General features: G+C 40.2%; 1 protein-coding gene across 5 annotated transcripts in view; it reads right to left on the bottom strand.

Moving 5' to 3' along the window:
- Positions 532-24,936, bottom strand: part of FRMD6 (FERM domain containing 6) — a 78,410-nt gene continuing 54,005 nt past the window's right edge. For all 5 annotated transcript variants that reach the window (XM_021101841.1, XM_021101859.1, XM_021101852.1 and 2 more), the window contains 8 exons: positions 22,887-23,042; positions 18,961-19,026; positions 18,032-18,100; positions 15,423-15,597; positions 9,819-10,154; positions 8,742-8,873; positions 5,351-5,442; positions 532-3,483 (listed from right to left, as the gene is read on the bottom strand). In XM_021101841.1, coding sequence (XP_020957500.1) covers positions 3,199-3,483; positions 5,351-5,442; positions 8,742-8,873; positions 9,819-10,154; positions 15,423-15,597; positions 18,032-18,100; positions 18,961-19,026; positions 22,887-23,042 — 1,311 coding nt within the window. In that variant the 3' untranslated portion in view covers positions 532-3,198. The remainder of the gene's footprint in view (positions 3,484-5,350; positions 5,443-8,741; positions 8,874-9,818; positions 10,155-15,422; positions 15,598-18,031; positions 18,101-18,960; positions 19,027-22,886; positions 23,043-24,936) is intronic.

Below are 24,936 nucleotides of genomic sequence, written 5' to 3'. Positions count from 1 at the left end.
CTGTAGCCATCTGGCCTACACCACAGCCACAGCAACACAGGATCTGAGCCTTGTCTGCAACCTACACCACAGCTCACAGCAACACCAGATCCTTAACCACGGAACGAGGCCAGGGATCAAAACTGCATCCTCCTGTATACTAGTTGGATTGGTTTCTAGTGTGCCACAATGGGAACTCTATGATTATAAGAAGTGGGTCCTTTCAGCCCCACACTTTGGATGAATGCCACGCCCTCTCCAACTGAGCCTCTAGGAGCCTCCATTCCTTCATCTTTAACTTGAGAAGGGTAACAGTACCTGCCTTATGGGAATGCGAGGATTCAGTGAATTAACACCCGAGCTTCTAATGCATGTGGGGCAGAATCTGGCACATGGCAGGGCTCAGCATCAGCTCTTAGCATCTTCACAAGGGCTGCTTTGCTCAGAATTCTATCAAGTTTCCCTTTAATGTGCTCTATTATAGGAAAGAAGAACACAAAAAGAATATTCACTCTAATGCTTCTTGCATAACTAAAAATTCTAATAAATCACTTCAAAGACAAATAAAAAGTAACTTTATTGATCGCTAATCTATAAGAATAATTACAAAATAATGCAGTTTTTTTTTTACACACTTTTGGTATCATCTTGATATGATGATCCTTTCACAGAAAGGATTATTTACAGTTTATGTAGATATAAAGTTCACTGTTGCAAATACAAATGTAGATGTGTAAAGGCAATATATACCAAAGTGGTATACTGACTAGCGATGGATATCAACAAATGCAGAATAAATAACAGCTTTATACTTTTCCTTTTTTATTTTTAAAACAATTTCCAAATACAAAATGTAGATATTCAAAACAGATTTTCATATACATATATATAATTCTCCCACAAACAGTGGATCAAAAAGCAAAGATGTCCTTAGATGTTCATTTTTGAAAACCCACCAGACTACTAATAAATCCAATTAGAAAGAGGGTGTGCAAAACCACCAAATGCTGGCAAGACCCCAAAGACCTGGTTCTATTTGAAATAGAGAGCAAATAAAGCACTACGTACTTAAATATGTTTTTTCTTGATGTTTACACAGGAAACACGAAGAGCTAAAGAAATGCACCACATTATGATCTGGGATCTTTAGAGTCAAACTGCATCAGGATTTGTTTCTTAAGCATCAAGAAAGGATGGTGGATGATTTAATGACTTATCAGTAAAACAGTCATTAGATGATCTGTTCAAACTTTCATCCTTGTATACAAAGATGGAGATACTCTGATACATTCTAACAACTGAAACTTTGGTTCTTTTAAAGCATCTGATAAAAACAAAGTAATTTCCTGACTATAGAACTCTATACAACTCTTTTCTTTTTTAAAGTGTCAAGTTAAGCCAATTTGACCAGGCTTGCGTGCATACGCTGCCCTGTCACATCCACAGGGGACACAAGAGGGGCAGCACAGGTGGAGCTCGTCCTCGTTCTCCATGTGTTTATAATACTGACCCCCATCCACGGGGACACTGCAGGTTCTGCTGTACCCTAAGTCTATTTCTTTGTTACCTGAAAACTTAATTCTGTATAAAAATATGACTGTTTCTTTAGAAAATAATATAGCTTTTTTTAATAAAACCTGGTAGATAGAAAAAATGGTGTATCAAAATATGGTAAACAAATGTGAAATACGAAATCATTAAAAACATCTGGTAGAAAGACATTGTGCTAAAGTACTTTCCTGAAGTGTGAGCAACACAGTTACTGTACATCGAAAGGTTAGTAAGTTCACTCTCTGGTCTTGGTTTCACGACACATCTGAAGAGCAGTGGCAGTAACCATCTTAAAAATGGCCCTTTTCTCAAACACTAACATTTTCTGTATACTTCAAAATTAATGAAAAAATACTCTGGATTGGTGGTTTTCAACCCTGTTTCATGCTAGCTCCACCTGGAGAACTTTAAAAGAAAAGGCAATTTCACCTGGGTCTCACCACAAGCGACCGGTTTAACTTGTCCATGGTGGGAAACCAGACATGGTCATTTTTTTAAAGCTCCTCAGATAATTCTATAATGCAACCAGGGTTGAGAACTACGGCAAAAGACACATGAGAAAAGAAAAGAGGTGTTCTTAACTATCTATTGATTGTCTGTAGGTATCATTCATTCAATGACACATCCTCTGTATCAACAAGAAAAAACCACATATACAAGACCATCATGGAAGCCAAAGGGAAAAGTAGGTAAGCTTTAAACACATATACACACACACAGTCTCACATATTTATATATGTATAGCATATACGTAGAGTTAGGGTATTTTGGTTAAGCAGAAACCAGCGTTAGCATAATTTGTTCTTGATTTAAAAAAACAAACAAACAAAACACCAAGCACAAACATATTCTAAGACATTTCTACAGTTTTAACAGAAACTGGTCTTGGAAACTCCACCAAATTCATTATGACCTGAACACAACTGATCCGTGACTTGGATGAGGGGCTCAACTAGGTCTGAGAGCATTCTGGGTCCGTGAGCGGGAGGACATGGCACTGACCAGGCGTGAAGGAGTCCCAAGGCATCACGCATGCACAGTCTTTGGGTTATTGCTTGATTCACATCTTCTTGACCCTGGGCTGCACTTCTGCGATGGACACATCTTTGGCGCACTAGAACCATGTGATTGTGACCGCTTCATTAGAGTTTGCTTTGGGACAGCCCCAGTGGGGTGGCGATGGCTATGACTAAGTGATGGTCTCCCCTGTTAAAGAAAGGAGGCGCCTCTCTCCTCCCTCAAATCACCAGCACTTCATGAGGGAGCGGCTAAAAAAAAAATTACAAGCAAACAAATAAACCCAACAATGTCTTTCACATGATAAAAAAAAATGTGTAAGTGAACTGAAAAACAAAACAATGAACAAATACACCATAGTTCAATATTCTGAAGGCTTGGTAATCAGTAAAGCACATTTCCTTCCAAAGGACTGGCGAACTTTTGGGCACTTGTCTTGCTATACATTCTCTGTAGTCCTTTTAAAAACTTCTGCGTAATACTTAAAGTGCAACTGTCCCACGGCTTTTATTTCCGTTGTAAATATTATAAAGAAAGAGTTATGTTCGGGGTGAAGAAGATATGGCACAAGTAAGTGGTAAAGGAGTACCCATGGCTTTTATAGCCTCTAGCAGACAGCAGGCTGTCTGTACAGCTGCACGCCAATACACTTTATACAACAAACTCTGGAACTTCATCGTGGGTGAGATCCAGAGAAAAGTATTTGCTGGTTCTTTTGACTGGGAAAGCATCCTGGATGTTGACACACTGCTGAGCCAAGCAGCTGCTGCAGTAGAGGCCTTCCTCGTCTAGTTCATGGCCGCACCCGAAGGTGTAACTCTGAGCGGCGTCTTGACACAGCCCCGCGATGCGCAAGAAGTCTTTCTGGTACAGTCTGATGTCATCGAGGCTCAAGCTATGTCGATCAGTGGAGGTCTTTGGTTTTCGACATATAGTCTGCAAGATAAGGAAAGGCTGAAACAACTTTAACGGTATAGACTCAAGGGAAAGCTGAGCACTATTTGCTCTGTAGAGAGAGAAGCTGAAAAATCATTAAAAGGTTAAAGAATCCTTGCATGTTAGGAAGTGGTTTCCAATCTGTGGTTTCTGGGCCCTGAGGCCCTGTGGGGAAAAACGCCACCAATGGCACCACCAACTGTAGCAGCAGCTAACACTTAGCCCTCGTTATTGTGCTAGGCTTAGTTAGTAACGCATTTCATCTTATTAGCCCTATGAGGCAGGTGCTATTACTTCCCCCATTTTACATATGAATAACCCAAGGCACAGAGAAGTCAGTGCCACAAGAATCCAATGATCTCCTAGCATCTCAGAAATCCAGCAATTATCCTAAAATAAGGCTGCAGAGGTAAAGATACTGTTGCTTTATCTTTTCTCACATTTAGCAGGGCAACACTCACGCTGAGGACTGTTATTCTTTTAATAAGAAATGGGAAAACAAACCAATTACCATTCAAAAAACACAGTTGAAAGAACTACTTTTTTAAAAGCCAGGATTCTTTGGTAGAACAACAACATGAAGTGTTCTTGGTGCAGAAAAGGCTGGGAGGCAAGCCCCGGGATGAAGAGGCAGCACCCCAACACAATGTAGGTTGCACTCTGCCCAATGCTTCACACAGCAGGGAGCAGACTTTGAGAACTCATCATCCCCAGAGGTGGTACTGGCTGAAAACATAAGTAGGCTGAGAAATGGTTCCGATAATTACACGAATGGAAGATCCTTGATAGGTTATTTATGGAAGGGAGGCATTACATTTCTAATCTACTCGTGCTGCTGAATACCACAAAGGCCCACCTTGTTAGAACAAGGTATCACTTTTGCTTGAGTACCAGGAGCAGAGGAGTCTGAGCCCAGCAACATTTCACTAGGAAGTGTCACGTCTGAGCACCTCCTTATACTGACATTGCCCTCAGAGGCTCCACCAAGATCTCTCACAGAATTCAGTATGACCAGCACAGACTGTCAAGGCAGCACACACATGCTCTCTCCGTTCTTGTAGGTGTGGGATCTGATCCTCAGCTGGGCCCCACAAACGTTTACATACAACAGGAGCTGAGGGTGAGTGGCAGGGCTGGGGTGCAAACCCAGGCAGTTTGACCCTCGGGCTTGTTAACTTGATCATCATGCTATAGGTACTGCTGTAAAATTACTCATTGGAGTTTTCAGAAAAAATATCGAATAAAATGTCACATTCATATGATGGCAGCTTAAATGGAAGAGAAAAAAAAGGATCGAGAGAAAAGGATAGTACTCAGAAGACAGAAGTGAATATCCCTGTAGATTATATCCAAACACTGCAGCCATGAGGTTCACAGTATTTTAATTGATCTGTATCTTCTGACAGTTGAATAGTCTAACAAGTGATCACAGGTTATCAAATGCTTTAGCTTAACATAATTTGAAAATTCAATCTGAATGGAATAATTAGAGTGTGGAAACACTTCTATCATAACATACCTGACGAGAAAATTACTCTTTCCATTGTTGAGATCAACACACACACACAGACATGCACACATGTGCACACAGTTAACCCAAAGCCTGATGACCAGAGGCTTCCCACCCATATATAGTATGAATCAAAGTACATAATTTGTCCAAATAAAAAACCAATTCAAAGATAAACTGAACTAGCAAGTAAAGGAAAATAAATTCAAACTAAAGCTACAGTGTATGTATCTACGTAGAATCATTTCCTTAAGGTTTTTAATTTTTGCTCATTTATATAATTACAAATGTTAAGTTCCTACTTAAAATTTTCTAAAATTTCAGCTGAAGATCTAAAACTTTCAATTCCTTCCATACCTGCGGAAGAGAATCAGCACTCTGGCCGCGAAGTTTGACCACCGTTTCTGAGGAGCTGGAGGTGGAAGAACCAAGTTCTTTCACAATCAACCCTAAAATAAAACACAAGAAAAAACAATGAAGACTTCACATTTTCATACCTCTTGCCACACATCTGACATCTACTACTACCAAGAATGACAGGCCAAGTATTAACCATTCCTGACAACATCACACTGTGAACCCTCTGGTGGCAGATAACCAGAGCGGGACATATTTCATTGTTTTATTCTTCGACGGTATAAACAGGGAGGAGTGAGATGGAGGCTAGAAACCATTCATTAAGCTGTTTATGATGCAGTTAGAAATAAAAACAAAGACTGAAGGTGTTAAGTAGTCTCTTTACTGTGGCTCTGAAAGCTCCTCCACTCTCCAAACAACATGCACTTTGAATTCAACCTCGCTGAACAATGACGCAGCCTCTGGACCTGGTCCTACTTAGACAAGCAGTGTGTAAATGTGGGGCTCTGGCCCCTGCAGTCACACCCATCTGAATGGAAACTGGGTCTCGACAGGTAGGTAAAGCTGTGTGTCCTGGTCAGTGACTGGGGCCCCCCGTGTCTGTCTTCTCCTCTTATAAATGGGGCTGAGCATAGCACATCCACATCCAACAATTTTATAGATGACTAAAGAGCAAGTGCCTGCAAAGTGTCCAGGGCCTGTATATGGAACACACTCTGTTTCTGGAAGCTCTTCTTGGCTGATGGAGACATTGTGGGACATGCCTCCTGCAGCAGGTCCACTGGTAAGACACCAAAATGGGAGGCACGGGAGGCCACGGGGAAAAGTCAGTTCTGGAACTCTGAGATCAACAGAGTTCCTCGTCAGCCCAGTGCTCAGGGGCAATCTGATAGTATTTTAGAAAGAGAAATCCAGGGCTGACACTTTCCTAAGTGACAGTGGCATGGGGGAATAAAGCACCCGGAAAAAAAGTTTCAGAAGGAGAAAGTATCAGTAAGAATTGGAGATGTAAGTGAAGACCACTGATGTTTTTCTTGCAAAGCAATGAAGCAAGTGAGTAGGTCAAGCCCCAGATCCTTAAGGCTAAATGGCTTAAGTACATTTCCAACTTATAAAAAAAGAGCCTTGAGTAAAAAATGTGCTTTCGATTCAGCCACTGCTAGTAACCTACAGAAATGACTTTGTGTTCTATCCCTTCACTCTTTAGAACAGTCTCATAATGATTGAGTATCTAGTATGTATTGTTTGATGATCTATTCAAGTGAAAATGAAATAGGAACATTTTTGGTTTATGTGTAGACAGTTTAAATTAGTCTCAGATGATAGTCATGTTTTGGGGGCTGGTACAAACTGCTTTAGTAGAAGATCATTCTCTGGAAATCTCCTTATCTTAAAAAAGGCATTAAAACTTCTGAACGAATCCTCATAGGAAGATGTGGACTAGTGTACTGGTTGGCACTTGGTAAAGTTCTTTTTGGATTTCCTTGTAAGTATGCCCTTACCTGCCTGTAAAGAATCTGTTTCAAAACCCAGACCTGGCACTAGAAAAGTCAGCATTAAGCCCAGTGCTCAGAACATGGAACCAACTCCTTGCAAACTTTCACAAGAATGAAGGACAGAGGGTACACTACCTCACTACGCCATCCTAGCTCTGGGTTTTAAAAACAATGTTTAAAGGCTCAAATTGCAGTGATTTAGGCAAACTAGGATGATGCAAGGAAGAAAATAAAAACATCCATAACCCCGTCATCCAGAGAATAGGTTATTAATATTTGTAGGCATTTTTGCCAAACATTTTTATAATTTGAGATCATATGTTGTAAAATACTTACTGTTTTTCTTACCTATCACTTATATTGTTAAATATTCTCTGAAAAATATTATTTAATAGCTATCTGGTATTCCTCTTTTATGAACAGAACTTTACTCATTGTTAAACATTTAGGTTCTCTTTTCTTTTGCTATTATAGGAACATTTCAATATACATTTTCGGTATATAAATCTTTTTAAACAGCTATCTTATTTAAATGCTATTTCTATTTAAAACTTTAAAATTAATCTCATAAAAATTAAACAGAAATCTAAAAATAGAAAGTAAAAATCTCTGCTTTCCTCATCCTCCCCTTTTCAGAGGCACCTTGGGTACACTGTTTTAAGACCGTTTTCCTTAAACCCTCACAGTCAGTGATAGCGTGCTCTCTATAGCTATAATGTGCATATACTTGTGCATATGTGTATATATATACATTATATATTGGAGTGTATTTGTAAAGAAAAAAATCAATATAGTAAATGGACCAAAAAGGGCAAAGTTTGGTATAAGAACACTAAGCATGACCAGAGCAACCAGACTGTTGAGTCTTTGTTGGTCAGAAAGAGTGATTCTTGGCAACCACTGGCAGGTCTGTTTCTGGCCAAGCGTCTGAAGGCCAAGGTTCGGCTAGGTGAGCAAACAGAATTCCACAACCCAAGGTGCCTCTTACTCATGCAGGGCATTGCCAGAACAACGGGGCTTTGCATGTTAACGAATTCATCTCCGGTTCCCTGCCCCTGGTGCGTGGCAGAGGCTCTCTATCGGTCACTGTGGGTTCTGACAGGGCAATGACAGGTCACTCCAGGCCTAACAGGGTCTTTCACTCACTCAGTGCCTTTAGCGGCAGAACAATTAGTACCAAAGTCATATCAGCAGTTCTGGTTTCTAAGGCATATTTCTCTAATAGAATAGAGACAAATTCGTGATGTGTGACAAAAGCAGTTAGAAGGCTGAAGTTTAAAAACAAAACCTATACTACTGCTTTTTTTAAAAAGATGATATTGTCCATTTACAAGAAATATATATTATATACTATTCTATAACCCTATAATAGGGTTTTGGCGAACACATGCTTTCTACAAGAATTCATTAAACACAAAATTTAAGAGTCTTTTGGTGCCAATCTTTTTGGACACTTTTTCCTCCAGACTCTGACACCTTGTATAATATATTGAGGAAAACAAAACAAAACCAACATGGAGACCTGACTTCTGTTTCTAGCCACAGAGCCTTTGTCCTCTCTCATCTGTGGGGTTTTCTCATCTAGGAGGAGGCTAGTCTGAAGGGTCTCCAAGTGCCTGATTATCACTTAAAATGTTAAAAACAAATAAGTAAAGACAAAACCCTTCCATACAACTCTGTCCAAGGTAGACAATGCTAATACTGATCCTGAGTGCTTCTCGCCATTCTTTTCCCTTTTCTCCCCAGAAAGCACCTGACCCTGCAGTTTATGACACTGGCATGGTCCTATCTCTGATCTAGAGCTCCCGCCCCGCCCCTTCTATTTTCCAGGGCATCTGCTTCTCAGTCTGGCACGACCCACTAGCTAAGCAGAGGTTCTTCCCACAGGAGCGCACCAGAGTGTCCATTCAGCTTCCGCGACAGGAGCATGTCCTCCGTGATGTAGATGCACATGTCTGGGCTGACTTCCAGGGATTCTTCGTTCATCTGCTCCAGGTCCCTGGGGTCGTCCACCAACATCTCTATTTCTGACACACAAGAAGGAAGAGACGTTTCATGACATCAGGGGAAATGGCCACCCTAATTCAGAGCCACACCATGCGAGAGGGTATGCAATTATTCATACTTAAAAGCAAACTTGCTAATGAGACTCTACAACAGGAAGCTCTGGTGACAACTGTCAACAAGATGTTACTTGTTCTCTTTTTCACAGGGTTGCCATGTTATCTACATGTCTACTAATGCCACGACTTGAGAGTCAATTATTTTTTAAGAAAAAAGAAAGGCTGTACTAGCATGCTGTGGTGACAAAGGGCACATGGGTCGTCTGCCTAATACCAGAGCAGACTATTGATACAGAAGGAATGAGTAGTTCATGACTCTCCCCAGCTGTGTCTGTGATTAGCAATTCAAATCTGAGATCCACATAATTCTGCAATGTTCCTAACGGAGTCAGCCTCTTTTCCTCAAGCCTGAATGCTTGGATGCCATAGCAATTATTGAGACAGAAAAGTAATGTACTTTTTTTTTTTGGGTCGCACCCATATGGAAGTTCCCAGGCTAGGGGTCAAGTCAGAGCTGTAGCCACTGGCCTATGCCACATCCACAGCAGTGAGGGATCTAAGCTATATCTGTGACCTATACCACAGCTCCAGGGCAACACTGGATCCTTAACCCACTGAGTGAGGGCAAGGATCAAACCTGTGTCCTCATGAATATCAGTTAGATTCATTTCAGCTGAGCCACAAAGGGAACTCCAGAAAAATAATTTAAAAGATGTACACAAATGTGAAGTTTGGCTGGTAGAGCCTATAGGTTTCATCTTATCTCCTTAACACATGCTGTATTTCTTTCTTCTCTGTTACCATATCAATTCTACAGCACCGATACTGGAAAAACACTGGGAGAGAAAAAGCAGAGCGCCCGTGATGATGGTTCAACACTGTTAGCTTGGAGGGACCTGGCTGGGTTACCATCGTCCTGTGAATCCTCCTCCAGCCGGTCCTTGCCACCGCTCTCCACCCCGGAAGTGTGGGAGCTGCCATGGCTGGTCATGGAGCTGCAGGTCTTTAGCTTGCGGTGGATGGCGCTGCCAGGGTAGGTGTCCTCTGGGCCCGTGTCCCGGGGCTTGGTGTCGGCCTCAATGCCCGAGGTGTGGGAGCTGCTGTGGCTGGCAGTGGAGTGACGGGACAGGCGCTTGTGTTTCATGCTGCCCGCACTGCTCCCGCTGGCCCGGGACCGCTTCTCCAGCTGGTCCATGTCGAGGTCCAGGTTGTCGCTGATGTAAGATTCCCGGTACTGCTTCTTCTCTGTGTGGGGAGGAACACAGCCCGCCATTACATCCAACCAAGCAGAAGGAATGTTGCTTAGTTTGAGGGAATTATCAGGCTAAGAACAAGAACAGTTTCATACTCAGAACCGAGTGACTAGAAACTGCTGATAATTCTGATAGGAGCTCAAGTTAGGAAGACTGCAAAATGAATAAAGACCAGTACAAAAGATTGGGGGCTATTTAAACTATTTAAAGATTTTTAAAGCTTCAAACACTTTAGAAGAGTGGTATTCAAAGTATAGGATAGCAGATCACTTCTTGTCAGTTACTGGTGTAGAGTGAAATAAGTTCAGAAATTGAGAATAAAAATTTACAAACTTTTAGAGCAATCTGACATTGCCAAGACATCCACTTTTGCAAAGTTTTGAACTTTGCAAAAATATCAGTCCACAGTGGATTCAAAAGTTTTAAAAAATCTGGTCCTTCCCCACAGATAATTTCAAAAGTACTGTTATAGAAATGGTTTAATAAATATACTTATGCTATTTATGCTAATTGCCATTTATTTTATTCATGTGTTCAGTTTGGTCCATTTGTAGCTTAGCTCTAACTGTTGAATACAATTAAAGATAAAATTATTCTTCTGAGACTTTCTTTCAAAATATTCTAGAATTTATATTTTCATGGATGAAGACTGCTTTTCTCCATTTAGGCTGAATCGGTGAGGCTTTACCATCTATTAAGAAAACATAGTACGCCAGCATCATATGCTATCACTTACATGTGGAATCTAAAAAAAAGGACATAATGAACTTTTCTGCAAAACAGATACTGACTTTGAAAAACTTATGGTTTCCAAATGATACAGGTTGGGGGGTGAGGGGTTCTGCTGGGGGTTTGGGATGGAAATGCTATTAAAATTGGGTTGTGATGATCATTGTACAAGTATAAATGTAATAAAATCCAAAAAAAAGAAAATTTCCAAAAAAAGAAAATGATAATCACAACTGGTCTGATGATTTATACTCATGTAGCCTCTGACTGATAGAACTGTTCTTTGATTTAACATGTCATTGGGCTCTTTAATGTAGTCAGAGTCACAATATTGGAGTCCCTATTATCCAATATTGTGCAATATTGTGCAATAGTGCAAAAGTAACCATTACACAAAGGCACAAGTCACAATCAAATTACAGGTGTACAACTGATACAAACATTATTTCTGGGCTTCAGAAATTTAAAACAAAGAAATAGTTTAATTGCCTTGATTTTTTAAAATTTATTTTTAAAACTTCTTAAATATTATAACACAAATTTTGATAGATAAAATATTATAATTTCTCATTTATTAATTTTTTGAGCCATAAATCATTTAGAAAATGTTTTAGAATATCTAAATACATAGATAAAAAGATAGATATGCTTTATTATTAATAAACTATATTGAAGTGTGGTCAAAAGATGTACCACCTTGTATTTTTTTTTTTTCTTCTGTCTTTTTTATCTTCTGAGGGCCGCGCCTGCGGCATATGGAGAGTCCCAGGCTAGGGGTCCAAACGGAGCTGTTGCTGCCGGCCTACGCCAGAGCCACAGCAACACCAGATCCGAGCCACGACTGCAACCTACACCACAGCTCATGGCAACGCTGGATCTTTAACCCACTGAGCAAGGCCAGGGATCAAACCCACAACTCATGGTTCCTAGTCGGATTCATTTCCACTGCACCATGACGGGAACTCCCTGCCTTGTATTTTTAATACTGATGAGAAAATAACACATGAGAACAATGTTAAAAATAGAGAGTGCATTTGGGGAATGCTAAATTGATATTATTTCAGCTACTGCTAACTACTAGACTAACTGGGTTCTCAAGGGCCTATTAATGGATTTAATTGTCTTGTCTCTTGTTAAGTAAAAATACTTGTCCTCTTGATGTCTGAATCCAGCCCTAAAGTATAATCACTACAGGCTTCCCCAGAGATGCAATGAGTATCAGTGGAAAGTGAAGACACGCAGTCCACAATGCAAAATGGAAAAGACGCTTAGAGAAGGTTGTGTGTACGCTGACTCATGTTCATTCTAGGGAATCAAGCTGAAACACAAAGGTGAGTGTGTGGGCACAGAGCAGCAGACTGGAACTGACCACAAGAGCCTAACACACACATCACTGCAACAAAAGTGTGTCCATTTATAGGCCATTTTTTAAGGGCTAGACCAGATTTTAATGGTTCCTGTTTTCTGAAGTCAACCAAAGTTGAGATGAAGGTGAAGAGAAAAGGGATTTGCAAAATTTCCACATACTTTCTATTCAATTTCTATAAATTATTTATTTTGTTTCAATAAAACTAAACTATTTACTTAGTTTCAATAAAATAGCCATGTGGCCCTTGAAAGGGTGGAAAGTGAAGAGACAAAGTGGGGAAAAAAAAAAAAAGTCCTATAGAGTGTTTGAGGTCTAATACAATTGGGGATTGTGGATCTAATTTAAAAGCTTTTCTATCTGTTTACAAATAGCTCTTTTATTCCCAAATTTTTGATAGACTTGGGTCCATTACAGTTATTCTGTATTCACGAACACAGTCAGTTGAAGACAAACACTTTGCCAATTTGTTTTCTACCTTATAAGAGCCTAGCGTTTAATGTGTCAGCACATCCTTGGGGGTTCCACATGCTGGCTTCCATTCCCATCACTGTGCTTTATCTCTTAGACCCTCTGAAAATATTCAAGAAGCTTCACACCCCTCAGTTACAAAATGAGTGAAACGCTGAGACAATTGTGAAATTCATTCTAAGAAATACAAAATGCAACCTCTTACCCTCTAGTAATCACTGCTATCAACAGTGCAGACCATCAATGTGTCAATGTTCTAGTTATTCTGTCTGCTGTAAAAGCCCACAGACCACCAAGTTTTTAGTATATTATTTTGGAATATAATTCAGTCAATGTGACCTCCCGACATAGGACCTACAAATAAGCCCTGGCTATCAAATAAAGTTTAACTGAAAAAAAAATTTTAATGACACAAAGCATTTGGTATTCATCTCTTCTAAACACCATATGATTCTTCTGATCATTTCTTACTAGAAAATGCAAAAATAGTGTTTCAGACAAGGTGACTCTAAATGAAATTTAATTAAGAAAAATAGAGATTCTTTTCATGCTGTTTTTCTTTTTGGCTAATGTTAAGAAGATGGCTTCTTTTGTTAAAATGGTAAGAGTCCTTAAGGGTGGATGAGATAACTGGTTTAAGGCCAAGGTTAGCCTAAGAAAAACTTATAGGTTTTCTTCAGACCTGAAGGGATCTCTAAGTAGAAGAAACTAAAGATGTGGAAGAAAAAAAAAGTTGTTCCCACAAAATCTATCAACACATAAGGGCTCCATCTGCATCTTTATCATTCCCTCACTGCCCCTATTCACGTGGGCCCTCAATGCACTTCTTCCTATGCTTGATAACAGACAAAACCCTCCCCTCTTAAGAACTCAACAGTCTTTGGAACTTTGCTATAGAATCTACAGGGGAGGTCCATTAATTCTTTTAGGGTCTAAAGGGCTCCGGTTAAGGTCACCTAAATAAGAATTTATTAAAGTGCTGCTGGCAGAGAGCTGTTGGAATAAATGAACTTCCCAAGGTGCCAAGCTGACCATTTAGGAATGAAACCAACTAGGCAAAGGATGGACTTGGCATCCAAGTCACCTATACTCAAAAGCTTCTTTGGTGCTTCCGTCCCTTTTAGATCCCTAATATCCATATCACATCAGAGCGATAAATGCACTTATTATACTGATGAGCCATCATGGGTAAGAACTGACCATGTAGCAGCAGTCCTCTGCCAATACACCTGACAGACCAACTCTCTCCAAAGGCAAATGCAGTTTGGTGGCAGACTGTGGAAAATGATTCACTTTCCAATCAGTACTTAGATTATAATGGCACCTCCAGACTGGGTCTCATTTAGACTGAGACAGAGCTTTTGAGAGAAGTAAATCAGATGCAAACCACTCAAAGGTTTTTGTCAAGAGAGAAGACAGGCATTTTGTCTTGTTTCTACAGGAAAACTGAGGTCTGAGAAGTCAAAATTTGTTTCTGACATGGACCTAAGACATGAATTTGGCTCATGTTCATGTAAATACCTCAAATTGAATCTAATCAAATTATCAAAAATTACCACAACATGAACTTGCAAAAAAAAAAAAAAAAAAAAGAAGAAGCCCTTATAGTAAACAAATATGCAAAGAAGCATTTCTGGAGATTAGAAGTTGGAGAGTGTTACATGGAGTAATCACAGGCCATATAACTCAAGATAAAGAGCTAATCATGGGAGTTCCTGTCGTGGCTCAGTGGTTAACGAATCCAACTAGGAACCATGAGATTGTAGGTTTGCTCCCTGGCCTCGCTCAGTGGGTTAAGGATCCGGCATTGCCTTGAGCTGTGGTGTAGGTTGCAGATGCGGCTCGGATCTCACATGGCTGTGGCTGTGGCGTAGGCCAGTGGCTATAGCCCTGATTGGACCCCTAGCCTGGGAACCTCCATATGCCGCAGGTGTGGCCCTAGAAAAGCCAAAAAGCCAAAAAGCCAAAAAAAAAAAAAGAGCTAATCGTTAGGTTAATGCTGTAAAGTTGAAGTCTGCTGTTAGAAGCCACCATCCGTGGTTTCCTTGGCCTCGCCATGACTTGCCCTCTTTTCAAGGCCCAGGACTCTGAAGCCCCTGATGCACTCACTGTTCTCTTCTGTGGTTCAGTAAAGCCCCTGCAGGACTGGCTGCTAAGATCCACGACTGTAAACTTCTCTCTCCATAGTGTGTCATTCTCATTGAGCCAGATTTGGGGCCTCCCAGCAGTCAACATGAGAGGCTGGAGAGACTTTATTGTCACTCTACCCTAAGGAATAATCACACTGGAAGGAATTCCAGAGAGCCTGTGGGTAATAGCACCAAGGTGGATCAGTACATAAGTAAAGCTCTCAGCCCCAGATAAATGCTGCCAGGCAGATAAACCTTGGTCTGTACCTTCACATGGTGGCTTTCTGGAGGGATTTTCAAGTCAAGTGTGGGGAACTTTAGAGACTGTTCTTGAGGGTAGCTAAATGACAGGGCTGATCTCAGACAGGCTGACCAGTGCTGTGGGGGCAGGCCTTTCGGGACAGCACTGAGACAGAAACAGGAAAGCTATTGGGAGTCTGGAGAGGCCTGGTCCCCAAGTTCAGCTTTTCAGGAGACAAAAATCTTAGTTCTTGGTAGCTGTGAAGTAAGGAGCCCTGGGTGGTAAAAAGTGCCATTTGCTTCCCTGCCCGTGATATCATGATACCTTCATTTTCCTCCAGCTTCCGGATGTGGCGCAGGATTGGCTGCAGGTTCATGTAGAGGCGATGGCTGTTGCTCAGGAGCTGCAGAAGGTGGCGGGAGCGCGAGGGGCACCCCGTGTAGTAGATGAGCTTCCTGGCTGATGGCAAGCCATCTGGCAAAATCTCAAACTTCTTACCCTATGGAGAGAAAACATACATCAGATCAGGAAGAAAAGTCTCCCATGTGCCAAGGTCCCCTTCATTTTCTAGTTAGTAAGGACAACTACAGATGCAGAAAAAGATGTATACAGCTCCAGCCAAAACTCCTTGAGGGATAAATTATCATTTTCCCTTTCGAAAACATCAAAGAAGAGAAGACCACCAAAAATTCAGGAAGTGCCTAGCCAGGGTCTTCTGGTTTCATCTTCAGTTTCTCTGGCTGCCCAGTCCATTGACATAATGGAGAAGAAAAGGACCCATCATGAAACTATCCTCAACGGTGACCCCAACGCCCTAACTCAGCAAAGAGGATGACAACTCCTAGAAAGCTAATGCATTCAAGTATTTATTGAACACTTACAATGTACCAGACACTTGCTAGGTCCCTACCCTTGTGTTACTACCTTCTGGTAGGACCGAGGGTAAATAAACACGTAAAACAATTATAGCTTATGATAATTTCTGGGAAGGAAATAAATAAGGTGTTACAATAGTGAATGATATAAGACACCTATTTAGGGGTAAGAAAAGATGAAAAACTCTCTAGCTGGATAAAAGAGGGAGCTAGGAGCTAGAGGGATGGTTGGAAGGATGAGACAGGAAGAAGAAATAAGTGATGGAAGAAGTATACTATTTCTCTAGCAGCAGAAGAATCTCATTCGCTGGGCTTAGGATCATTAACATAAAGTTCTAAGTTGACAGTGAGGGTCTGGTAAAGTTCCTTACACTTCTGGGATATCATGAATTCCTTTAACTTTCCTGATAATGAAGAGGGCAGCAGGACTATAAAAAGGAGTATTCCAGACACAGTGATTCTCAGCTAGAGAGAAGAGGTAAATCTAAGAAGCAGGTATGTTGTAACTACACACTTATGGTCAGATCAAAGCAATATGAACTGTGTAACTCAGAGACAGACAGAATTTTTTACCTCTGTAAATCATTTGCTTTTTAAAAGGAACCACCACTGGATCTCAATGCTGGAATGTTTATAACTTACCTTTAATGGGCACTAAGCATGTATTAATTCATTTAATTCTCACAAGTCTGTGTGTGTGTGGGGGGGGGGAATGGTCAATTATCCTCGCTTTGGAATGAAGAAATCAGGGCACAGAGATGTTAAATGATTTGCCCAAGGTCACACAGCCAAGCAGGGGTGGGCTGGCTGCAGGAAGAATCATCTGGGAAGTTAGCCAAAATAGATTCCTGGTCTCCGCCCCAGACCCACTGAAACAGAAATCTCTATCTTACATTCCTCAGATGAGAGTGATATACAACCAGATTCAGGTACCACTGGGTGCAGGACCTTTAAAAAATTCAATTTCTAGAAATGCATTTTATTACTACTTAATTGGGACAAGCGGGGTAATAATTTGCTCATTTACAAACAGCTCTATTCCTTTCACAAAAAGCTTGATCGAGAAAGAGCCAGTGAGGAGGAGTCAGGTCAGGTCCCATTTAATGTATAAGTAAAGTGAAATCAGATTGAAACTGTGCCCAAGTAATTAAAGTAATGTAAAGTCAGAAACAGGTCTTTTGATTCCCAGGGCAGCCTGGAGTCAGTGCCCAAATGCTATTTGGCAATAGAGCCCTTTATTTATATAGGCCATCTTCCTGATGGAAAGAAGCACATGTATACTAATCCTTATCTTCCTCCTTTCTTTGTGTATTTTTCCCAATAATTTCTCAACAAAGTGAAATTATGAATTTTCAGGACCACCAGATATACATATAAAACTATATTTCTTTGAACACTGCCCCAAAATGGACACAGCTGGAAAAACAGAGAAACAGCTGGGAAAAATCAAGAATTTGCTCCAATAAAAAAAAGTGTATCACTCAATAATCTAAAAATAAAAGTACTTTTCCTGTTAAGAATTATGCTCCTTTCTTTATAATGATGAGTTTCAAACAGATTATTAATAGAAATATCTTTTTATATCACTCTTTGTTCTTTGCCCAAGAGACGTTAACTACCACAAGAACTGGCTAACCCTCAGGCTAAGAGTAATTTACTCTCTGATTACAGTTTTCTGTTTTCTAATCCCTCTGTTGTAAGCTTTTTAAAATAATTTCCATTTGATGAATTCATCTTGAACTTCTCCCATAATGTGTCTTCTACAACTAGAATATCTTAGGGTGGAGTGGTGGGGGCCAGTCACACAAATGAAAATTAGTCATTTCTTTTGCTATGAGACTCTGTGATTTTAGGTTCTCTAGTGATAAGTGGCAAGGATTATAATTATGGTTACATGCATAAGAATATAAGCAAGCTAACTATTTTCATCTTCAATTTTGAAAAACATACCAACTTTTGTACCTGAAACAATATCAATGAAAACAAAACAAAAAACAATAAAAATCCACAAAAACAAACAAGTGAAAAATTTACTTTAGTCAGTTATTTTAAACTTACCACAAACACCAACTTTCCAACATTGGTCCAAGGGAAATCATAAAGTAATTGTTTCTCTTCACCTAAATTCTGCAGAAAGAATTATAAGAGTTAACTTACACGAGTAATGCATATAGAGTTACTGAGGAAACTGACAGACACCCTAAAATAGCTCTAACATTTTTCCTAGAAAATCAAAATATAGTAATTAAAATCTGAACAAGATCCCCAAACCTCTTTGGAGACATGCAGACAGTAATTAAAAGAGGAGTGATACAATTCTGTCACTTTTGTTTCCCAAGTGACTGCATTTAGGGACAGGCCATCTTTTCCTTTCTGGCCTATCCCTAAATTTAAAAAAGTCCACAACTCAAGCATTCAAGAGATGAGATAAGGCACTTAGACTTTCGTAACTGGATATTCTGCTTGAATCAAAGATAAGACAACTTTATATTCTCCCAGGTCTCACAAAGAGAAGTACATTCTCCCTGGCTGATGGCTGGTAACACCATCCCACTTGCAAAAGGACAACAATAACTACTTATTCAAGGGACAAGTTTTATCAGAAAAGTATAACAGAAATTAAAATATCTGGTCAGGCACTGTATTAAAAAGTCATTTTTTCCCCCACAGTTATAGAAACACCAGGTGATAAAAAAGAATATTAAAAATCAATGGCACACATAGAAAAAATGTTTGGATAGTAACAGTCTGTTAGTGATGGACGTGCGCCCATCTTTGGTTTTCTGTTCTAGGTGATCTAATTAGTGTCAAGGATCAGACTGCTTCACTCCCTCTATCCCACACTGTCCACCACCTCTGAGCTAGACAAACAGGAAGTAATGACCAATCAATGGCTAGAAACGGACCAGTGAACCTGCTGCAGGCCCAGACAGGCACTGTCAGAGTAAGACACAGTGGGTACCATCTAACACTTCTCATTAACAAACCTGAAAAATCTGTATTCCCCGCATGGTCAATCCAAGGGTCAGAGAAGCTTCAATTTCCCTTTTATCCTGTGGGAATAAAATTGTATGCAAAAGTGTATTTTTCTCTAAAATAAACGGTTCAGCACCATAGAAAAGAACCAGAAAGATAAATTCTAGGATTTGAAAGCTTTTGACTTAAAATAACTTCGCTTGTCTTTCTGCATCCCCTGTTTGCTATAAGATTTAAGAAAATCATGCACACATATTAAATCAATAATGGTATTTTCTACCTTTTAAAGCTCTGAGATTTCAAAATACTAGTTTTTTTTTTTTTGCTATATCATACACACTTTCATCTGACAATATCCTGAATACCTTTGTGACTGAGAACTCCAAAAAAATAAGATTATTGTGCTGCTTTTACATCATTTTCTAAGCCCTCTATCTTAATGCTTAATCTTTTCTCAGATGTGAGAATCTTGAACATAATGTCAGTTATATTCCGAGATGGACTAGACTTTATATGTTTAAAACTGGGTAAATCTTTCTGAAACCAAAGTTAGAGGCAAACCTGAATTGGTAATGCTCCCTCACAAAGACAGCTAATAAAGCTATAAATACTTTACATTTAGTTAGTTTGGAAAGAAAATACTTATTTTTAAGACATTCAATTATTACTTGCCAACATGATATACATTCTACCAGCTAAACCATAAACTAAAAAAAATATACTATAATAAGTATAGGGAAAAAAATTGTACAATTTAAGAATGTGTTCTGAACCTGACCACATCTTTTAAGTGCCCATCCGTAATAATAAGTGGATTTAAGGTATAAAGTTCAAAATAGAAAATAAAACTGCTAAGTAACAAAATATTTTCATTATGAGATTTCTCTCTAAAAAACAGTAAGAGTTATGTGCACATCTTTATTATGGTTAGTGCCAGTTTTTGCATGAACGTTTTTAGAAAATGCTCCCTCACCTGGAAATAATAAAGAGAAAACATAGCTTACTCTCTCTTTTGGGGCTGTGTTTTTTCCAACTAATACTTAACATCAGTAAAGGCACATACAATATAGGTTTAACAGGAGAAACCCTTCCATCACTGTGAGTTTAGGCCAATTTCCCTTTCAAGGCTGTTCTGATTGTTTCCTGAAATAAGACTGTGCTCATAAAAATGCTGGTTGTGGGAGTTCCCGTCGTGGCACAGTGGTTAACGAATCTGACTAGGAACCATGAGGTTGCGGGTTCGGTCCCTGCCCTTGCTTAGTGGGTAGACGATCTGGCATTGCCGTGAGCTGTGGTGCAGGTTGTAGACGCGGCTCGGATCCTGCGTTGCTGTGGCTCTGTTGTAGGCTGGTGGCTACGGCTCCGATTAGACCCCTAGCTGGGAACCTCCATATGCCGTGGGAGCAGCCCAAGAAATAGCAAAAAGACCAAAAAAAAAAAAAAAAAAAAAAAGCTGGTTGTGTATATGCATGAGGTAACAGGCACAGAAATTGTGTTTATTTAAGTTTCTTGTTTATCTATCTCCATTTTATAAGTGGGCCTTAGATGAATCAGTTTTAATGATAGCCATTTGATTTCTTTAAAGAATGAAAATTCTGCCATAAGGAAAAAATATTTATTTCCCCACTTCTTCAGTGAATTATCATTAGTATTATTATTATTATTATCATTATTCACTGTGCCTGCGGAAGTTCCTGGATCAGGTATTGAACCCATGACACAGCAGTGACAACGCCAGGTTCTTAACCTACTGAGCCACAGGGAACTCCCTCAGTTCATTATTATTAATAACCTTACTTTAAGCAGACAATAGTCATTTTCTATGCTATTTAAAGGTAGCATACTTTAAGCAAATGGAAAGATTAATTTTTACATAAGAGATAAACTGGAGATCTCCACTTCACTCAAGGATTTTTAATAGGATTCTTTAAAAAACCAAACTTCCCTAGCAAACAAAAAGCAACTAATGTTTACTGAACACTCACTAATGTGTCAGGCACTCCATCTGGTTATTTCAGACATGCTATGTATAGGCTCATTCCCACTTAACAGATGCCCAGGACTGTAGCTGGAATTGCCTAGGATTCCAGCAACAGTGAGCACTGATGGAAGGTTTCTGATACCTGATTCCAAGGCCACACTCTTTCCAGATATCATTCCTACTCTGATCTGATTCCAAGGCCACACTCTTTCCAGATATCATTCCTACTCCTCATACATTTTAAAATATAAACTTGTCACAAATGTCATTTATTTGCATCTTCTCATAGAAATTGAGGTGTCACAACAAACTCTCTTAAAAGAAGAAAAGAACTCAGGCTCCTAGGAGCATAGCTGAAGAGAGCTTATAGATGGAACTCCATGCCCTTCAAAGATGACAGGGCATTAACAAGGCATCTCTTGGGCATGAGAGAAAAAATAATATCATTTGCTCTTTTATTAAGTTTTTTTTCAACTAGGAAAATAACCTAGCAATATACCCAAACTACAGTCCAGTTTCTAATGGGCTAGTTGTGCTCAACTTACCATAAAGGGTGTAGGAGAGATAACAAATCTAATAACAATAATGATGATGGTAACAGCAACAAGTTTAACATGCTGAATATGTGCTGGGCAGTGTTTTAAGCACTTTCCACCACACCGATTCTTCAGTCTTCAATAAACCTCAAAGTTGACTGGTTATGTTACCATCCTTATTTATCTATGGGGAAACTAAAACCCAGAGAGGCCAAGTAACATGCCTAAGGTTACACAGCAAGAGGGGAAGCTGGGATATAATCCCAGCAAGTTAGGCCCAATAGACCTTACTCTGAACCTCCTCATTCTGTTTGGTTTGAGAATACATACACCTCTGAGTAACTTAAGTGGGGTTTCAAGAGTTCTTGCAACGGAAACAACACTTGTGAAATGGAGAGGAATGGGGTAGGGGAGAGACAGAACAGGATTAGTAGTATTGAGAGTGATTCCAGGCAGAGCCCACCCCTGTTATTATTTGGGTGTGTGACCTCTGATCTGGGATGGGAAAATGAAGCTGGAGACACAGGAACACAACAAACAAGGACACAGGACAAAGAGAGTCACAAGCTTCAGAGCAAGGGAAGCTTGGCATTCAGTGCTTTAAGCACACAGTCTCTTGCTAAGTAGACCCAGGTTGAATCCTGGCTCCTATGAGTTTTGTGACCTTTGGTGTGTATCCCTGTCCATAAAATGAAGGTTACTGTTCCTATCTTACAGAATTATGATGACTTTAAAAAAAGAGGCCCCATAAACACAATACTCAATAAACATTAGTGGTTGTCCTTACTGCTAATGGATACAAGGCAGATACAGCTTCACTTCGAGGAGTATTAAAAATTACTGGCCCAACAGGTTGCAGTGTTACTCCCCAGGGCAGAAATGCAGATATGGGAAGGAGAAAAAGAATTATTTCAAAATCACTGAGAAGCCAGATGCACAGCTGACAGCCACAAGTTATCATCATCTCAATGTTAGAATCGTTAAAAAGACTCCAACCTGCTCCCAAGGAAAAGCATCACTGACTCCAAGATTGACCTAGTATGATGCACAGCAGTTTGAATGAAACTCTTTTAAATGCCCATTAAAGTAAAACAAAATGGGAGTTCCCATTATGCCTCAGCAGGAAAGAACCTGACTGGCATCCATGAGGATGTGGGTTCAATCCCTGGCCTCGCTCAGTGGGTTAAGGATCAGGCGTTGCCATGAGCTGTGGTGTAGGTTACAGATGTGGCTCAGATCCTATGTTGCTGTGGCCAGCAGCTACAGCTCTGATTTGACCCCTAGCCTGGGAACTTCATATGCCACGGGTGCAGCCGTAAAAAAAAGAGAGAGAGAGAATATAAAAAACAAAGCGACAACTTTAAATAAAAGCTTCTCCTGATCAAGAAGGTGTAGCTGCAGACTCACTGCGGTTTTGTACCTTATACAATCTGTAGTAATGCACGGCGACATCATCCAGCCGGACAGCCTCTTTGATGTATTTAAGATGGGCCTCAGAGGCTGTCAGTGCAAACTGATCCTTGTGCATGTTCGGAATGTGCTTCAGGATGTAGTCCTTCCCTCTCTTGGAAACAACCTGTTGGGACACAACGGGGGTGTAAGGCAACATTTGTGGGAGGGATGTGAGTACTATGCTCACCCCCAGAGGAGGAGAGGATGGGCACAAAAATAGGCCACAGAAATTGGCTGATTTCCATTAGAGAATTCCCACGCTGATTCTTTCTTGACCATCTGTCATGGTACGAGGCTGAATCAGCTAATACTAGAAGCTACAGAGTCAATGTAGCTATAGTACTTCATATCTAAGTAGAAAAATCACAGGAAAAATATGTTCTCTTGGCTCGAAAATCACCAATAAAGAAAAACCATGCAAACTTGCGAAATTCTGTCCACATCAGTGTTTACACTTGCAAAATTATTGGTACCGTGAAATACATCGACCGTCAGCACATCTTCAGGTTCTGGATCCTACTGAACTCTTCTAAAATTACAGCCACAGTGTGGGAGAGGCTAAATGTGAATCCAAAGGAGGCAGGGGACTGAGAGGAATTCTTAGAAACATTTTTGGTTTTTGCATAAGAGGCTGGTTATGAATGCTCTATTTGCATACTTAGGAGCAAACAATTTCACTCAAATATTCAAGACAATTCACTGTGACTTTGGTTTTCACTGGTTTTCTTAGATAGTGGTCTAAGCTTTTGGATATCAAAATATATAGCATCCAGGAGCTGCAGGCTAACAGGAAGGTATGGGTAAATTTTTAAAGTCTTAGCTGATTCCATGAAGAAAGAATTATGCAAAATGAACAAAAAGCATTTTAGTGCTTAAAAGGATCAGAATAAAAAAATTAGAGAACTTTTAGTTTTCCGGATGTTTTTATAGATACTGACATTTTGTTTCTTTCTATGAATATTTTAAGGAGAGCTAAACACGAGGAATTATTGGCCAATGGTCAAGTTTTGCTGAGAACTCCAAGTTACAGATTTTTCTTCCTAGACTCCTTTTACACGGAGATCATCTATATCAGTGCTTGCCAAACTTTTTCGGGTCAAAGAACCTGTAGAAAATATTATTTGTAAAGGGTAATGAAGTAGATGTTTCTGATTGCAAGGGGAGGGGAAGCTGGTACCTCAGCACGCTGGCTGCAATGGCACATTAATGGGGAAGCTCTGACTAAAATGACCAAGGGTCACTGAGTACCTGATGATAACTAGGGAATGTAAATACAGGCTAATTTCGTTTCAACAGACATTGATCATGCCATAGCTTGATGCCTTCTGTGGTTTCTCTTCCATAACTGAAGCACTGTCAGGGAATGAAAGCTTATATTGAGGAATTCTCTTGTGGTGTGGTGGGCTAAGGATCTCGAGATATCACTGCTGTGACTCAGGTTGCTGCTATGGCACTGGTTTGATCCCTGGCCTGGGAACTTCCGCATGCTGCAGGCATGGCCGGAAAAATAAATAAAATTTAAAAAAATAAAACTGAATTTAAAAAATTAGGGGGAAAAAAAAAAAGAGGAAAGCACCATGATATTGAGCACCGTGATAGGAAATGCTGAAGAAACAGAAAAAGCTAAGTTTATGCCTGTCCTTTAGAATACGCTAAAAAACAGTTTACTGGGGGCGAGAGAAAAATAGGGCATTTGAAAATAAAGCACTTATGTTCAGGGTCTTCTTGAGCCCATAGGAGGGGCACCAGGTACACAGGGAAGCGTGCCTGTGTGGAGTCTCTGAGGATGAGCAGGAGTAGCCTGGTAGAACAGGGAGGGGCTTCACCAGCTCAGGGAACTGAGGGAAGAGAGGCCTGGAGTGTGAGACACCACAGGTGCCGAGACATGGACATTGCTGAATGTTGTCTGAGCACAGCATTCAAGGTACAGGACACCCAGAAAGGAAGCTGGAAGGGCTGCAGGGACCATATGCTGGGAAGTTCCTAGGTTACACCTGGGGGCCTGCACGTCACTCTGC

The sequence above is a fragment of the Sus scrofa genome, chromosome 1 (assembly GCF_000003025.6).
Source record: "Sus scrofa isolate TJ Tabasco breed Duroc chromosome 1, Sscrofa11.1, whole genome shotgun sequence".
NCBI lineage: Eukaryota > Metazoa > Chordata > Mammalia > Artiodactyla > Suidae > Sus > Sus scrofa.
This window is presented reverse-complemented; position numbering and strand designations above follow the sequence as displayed.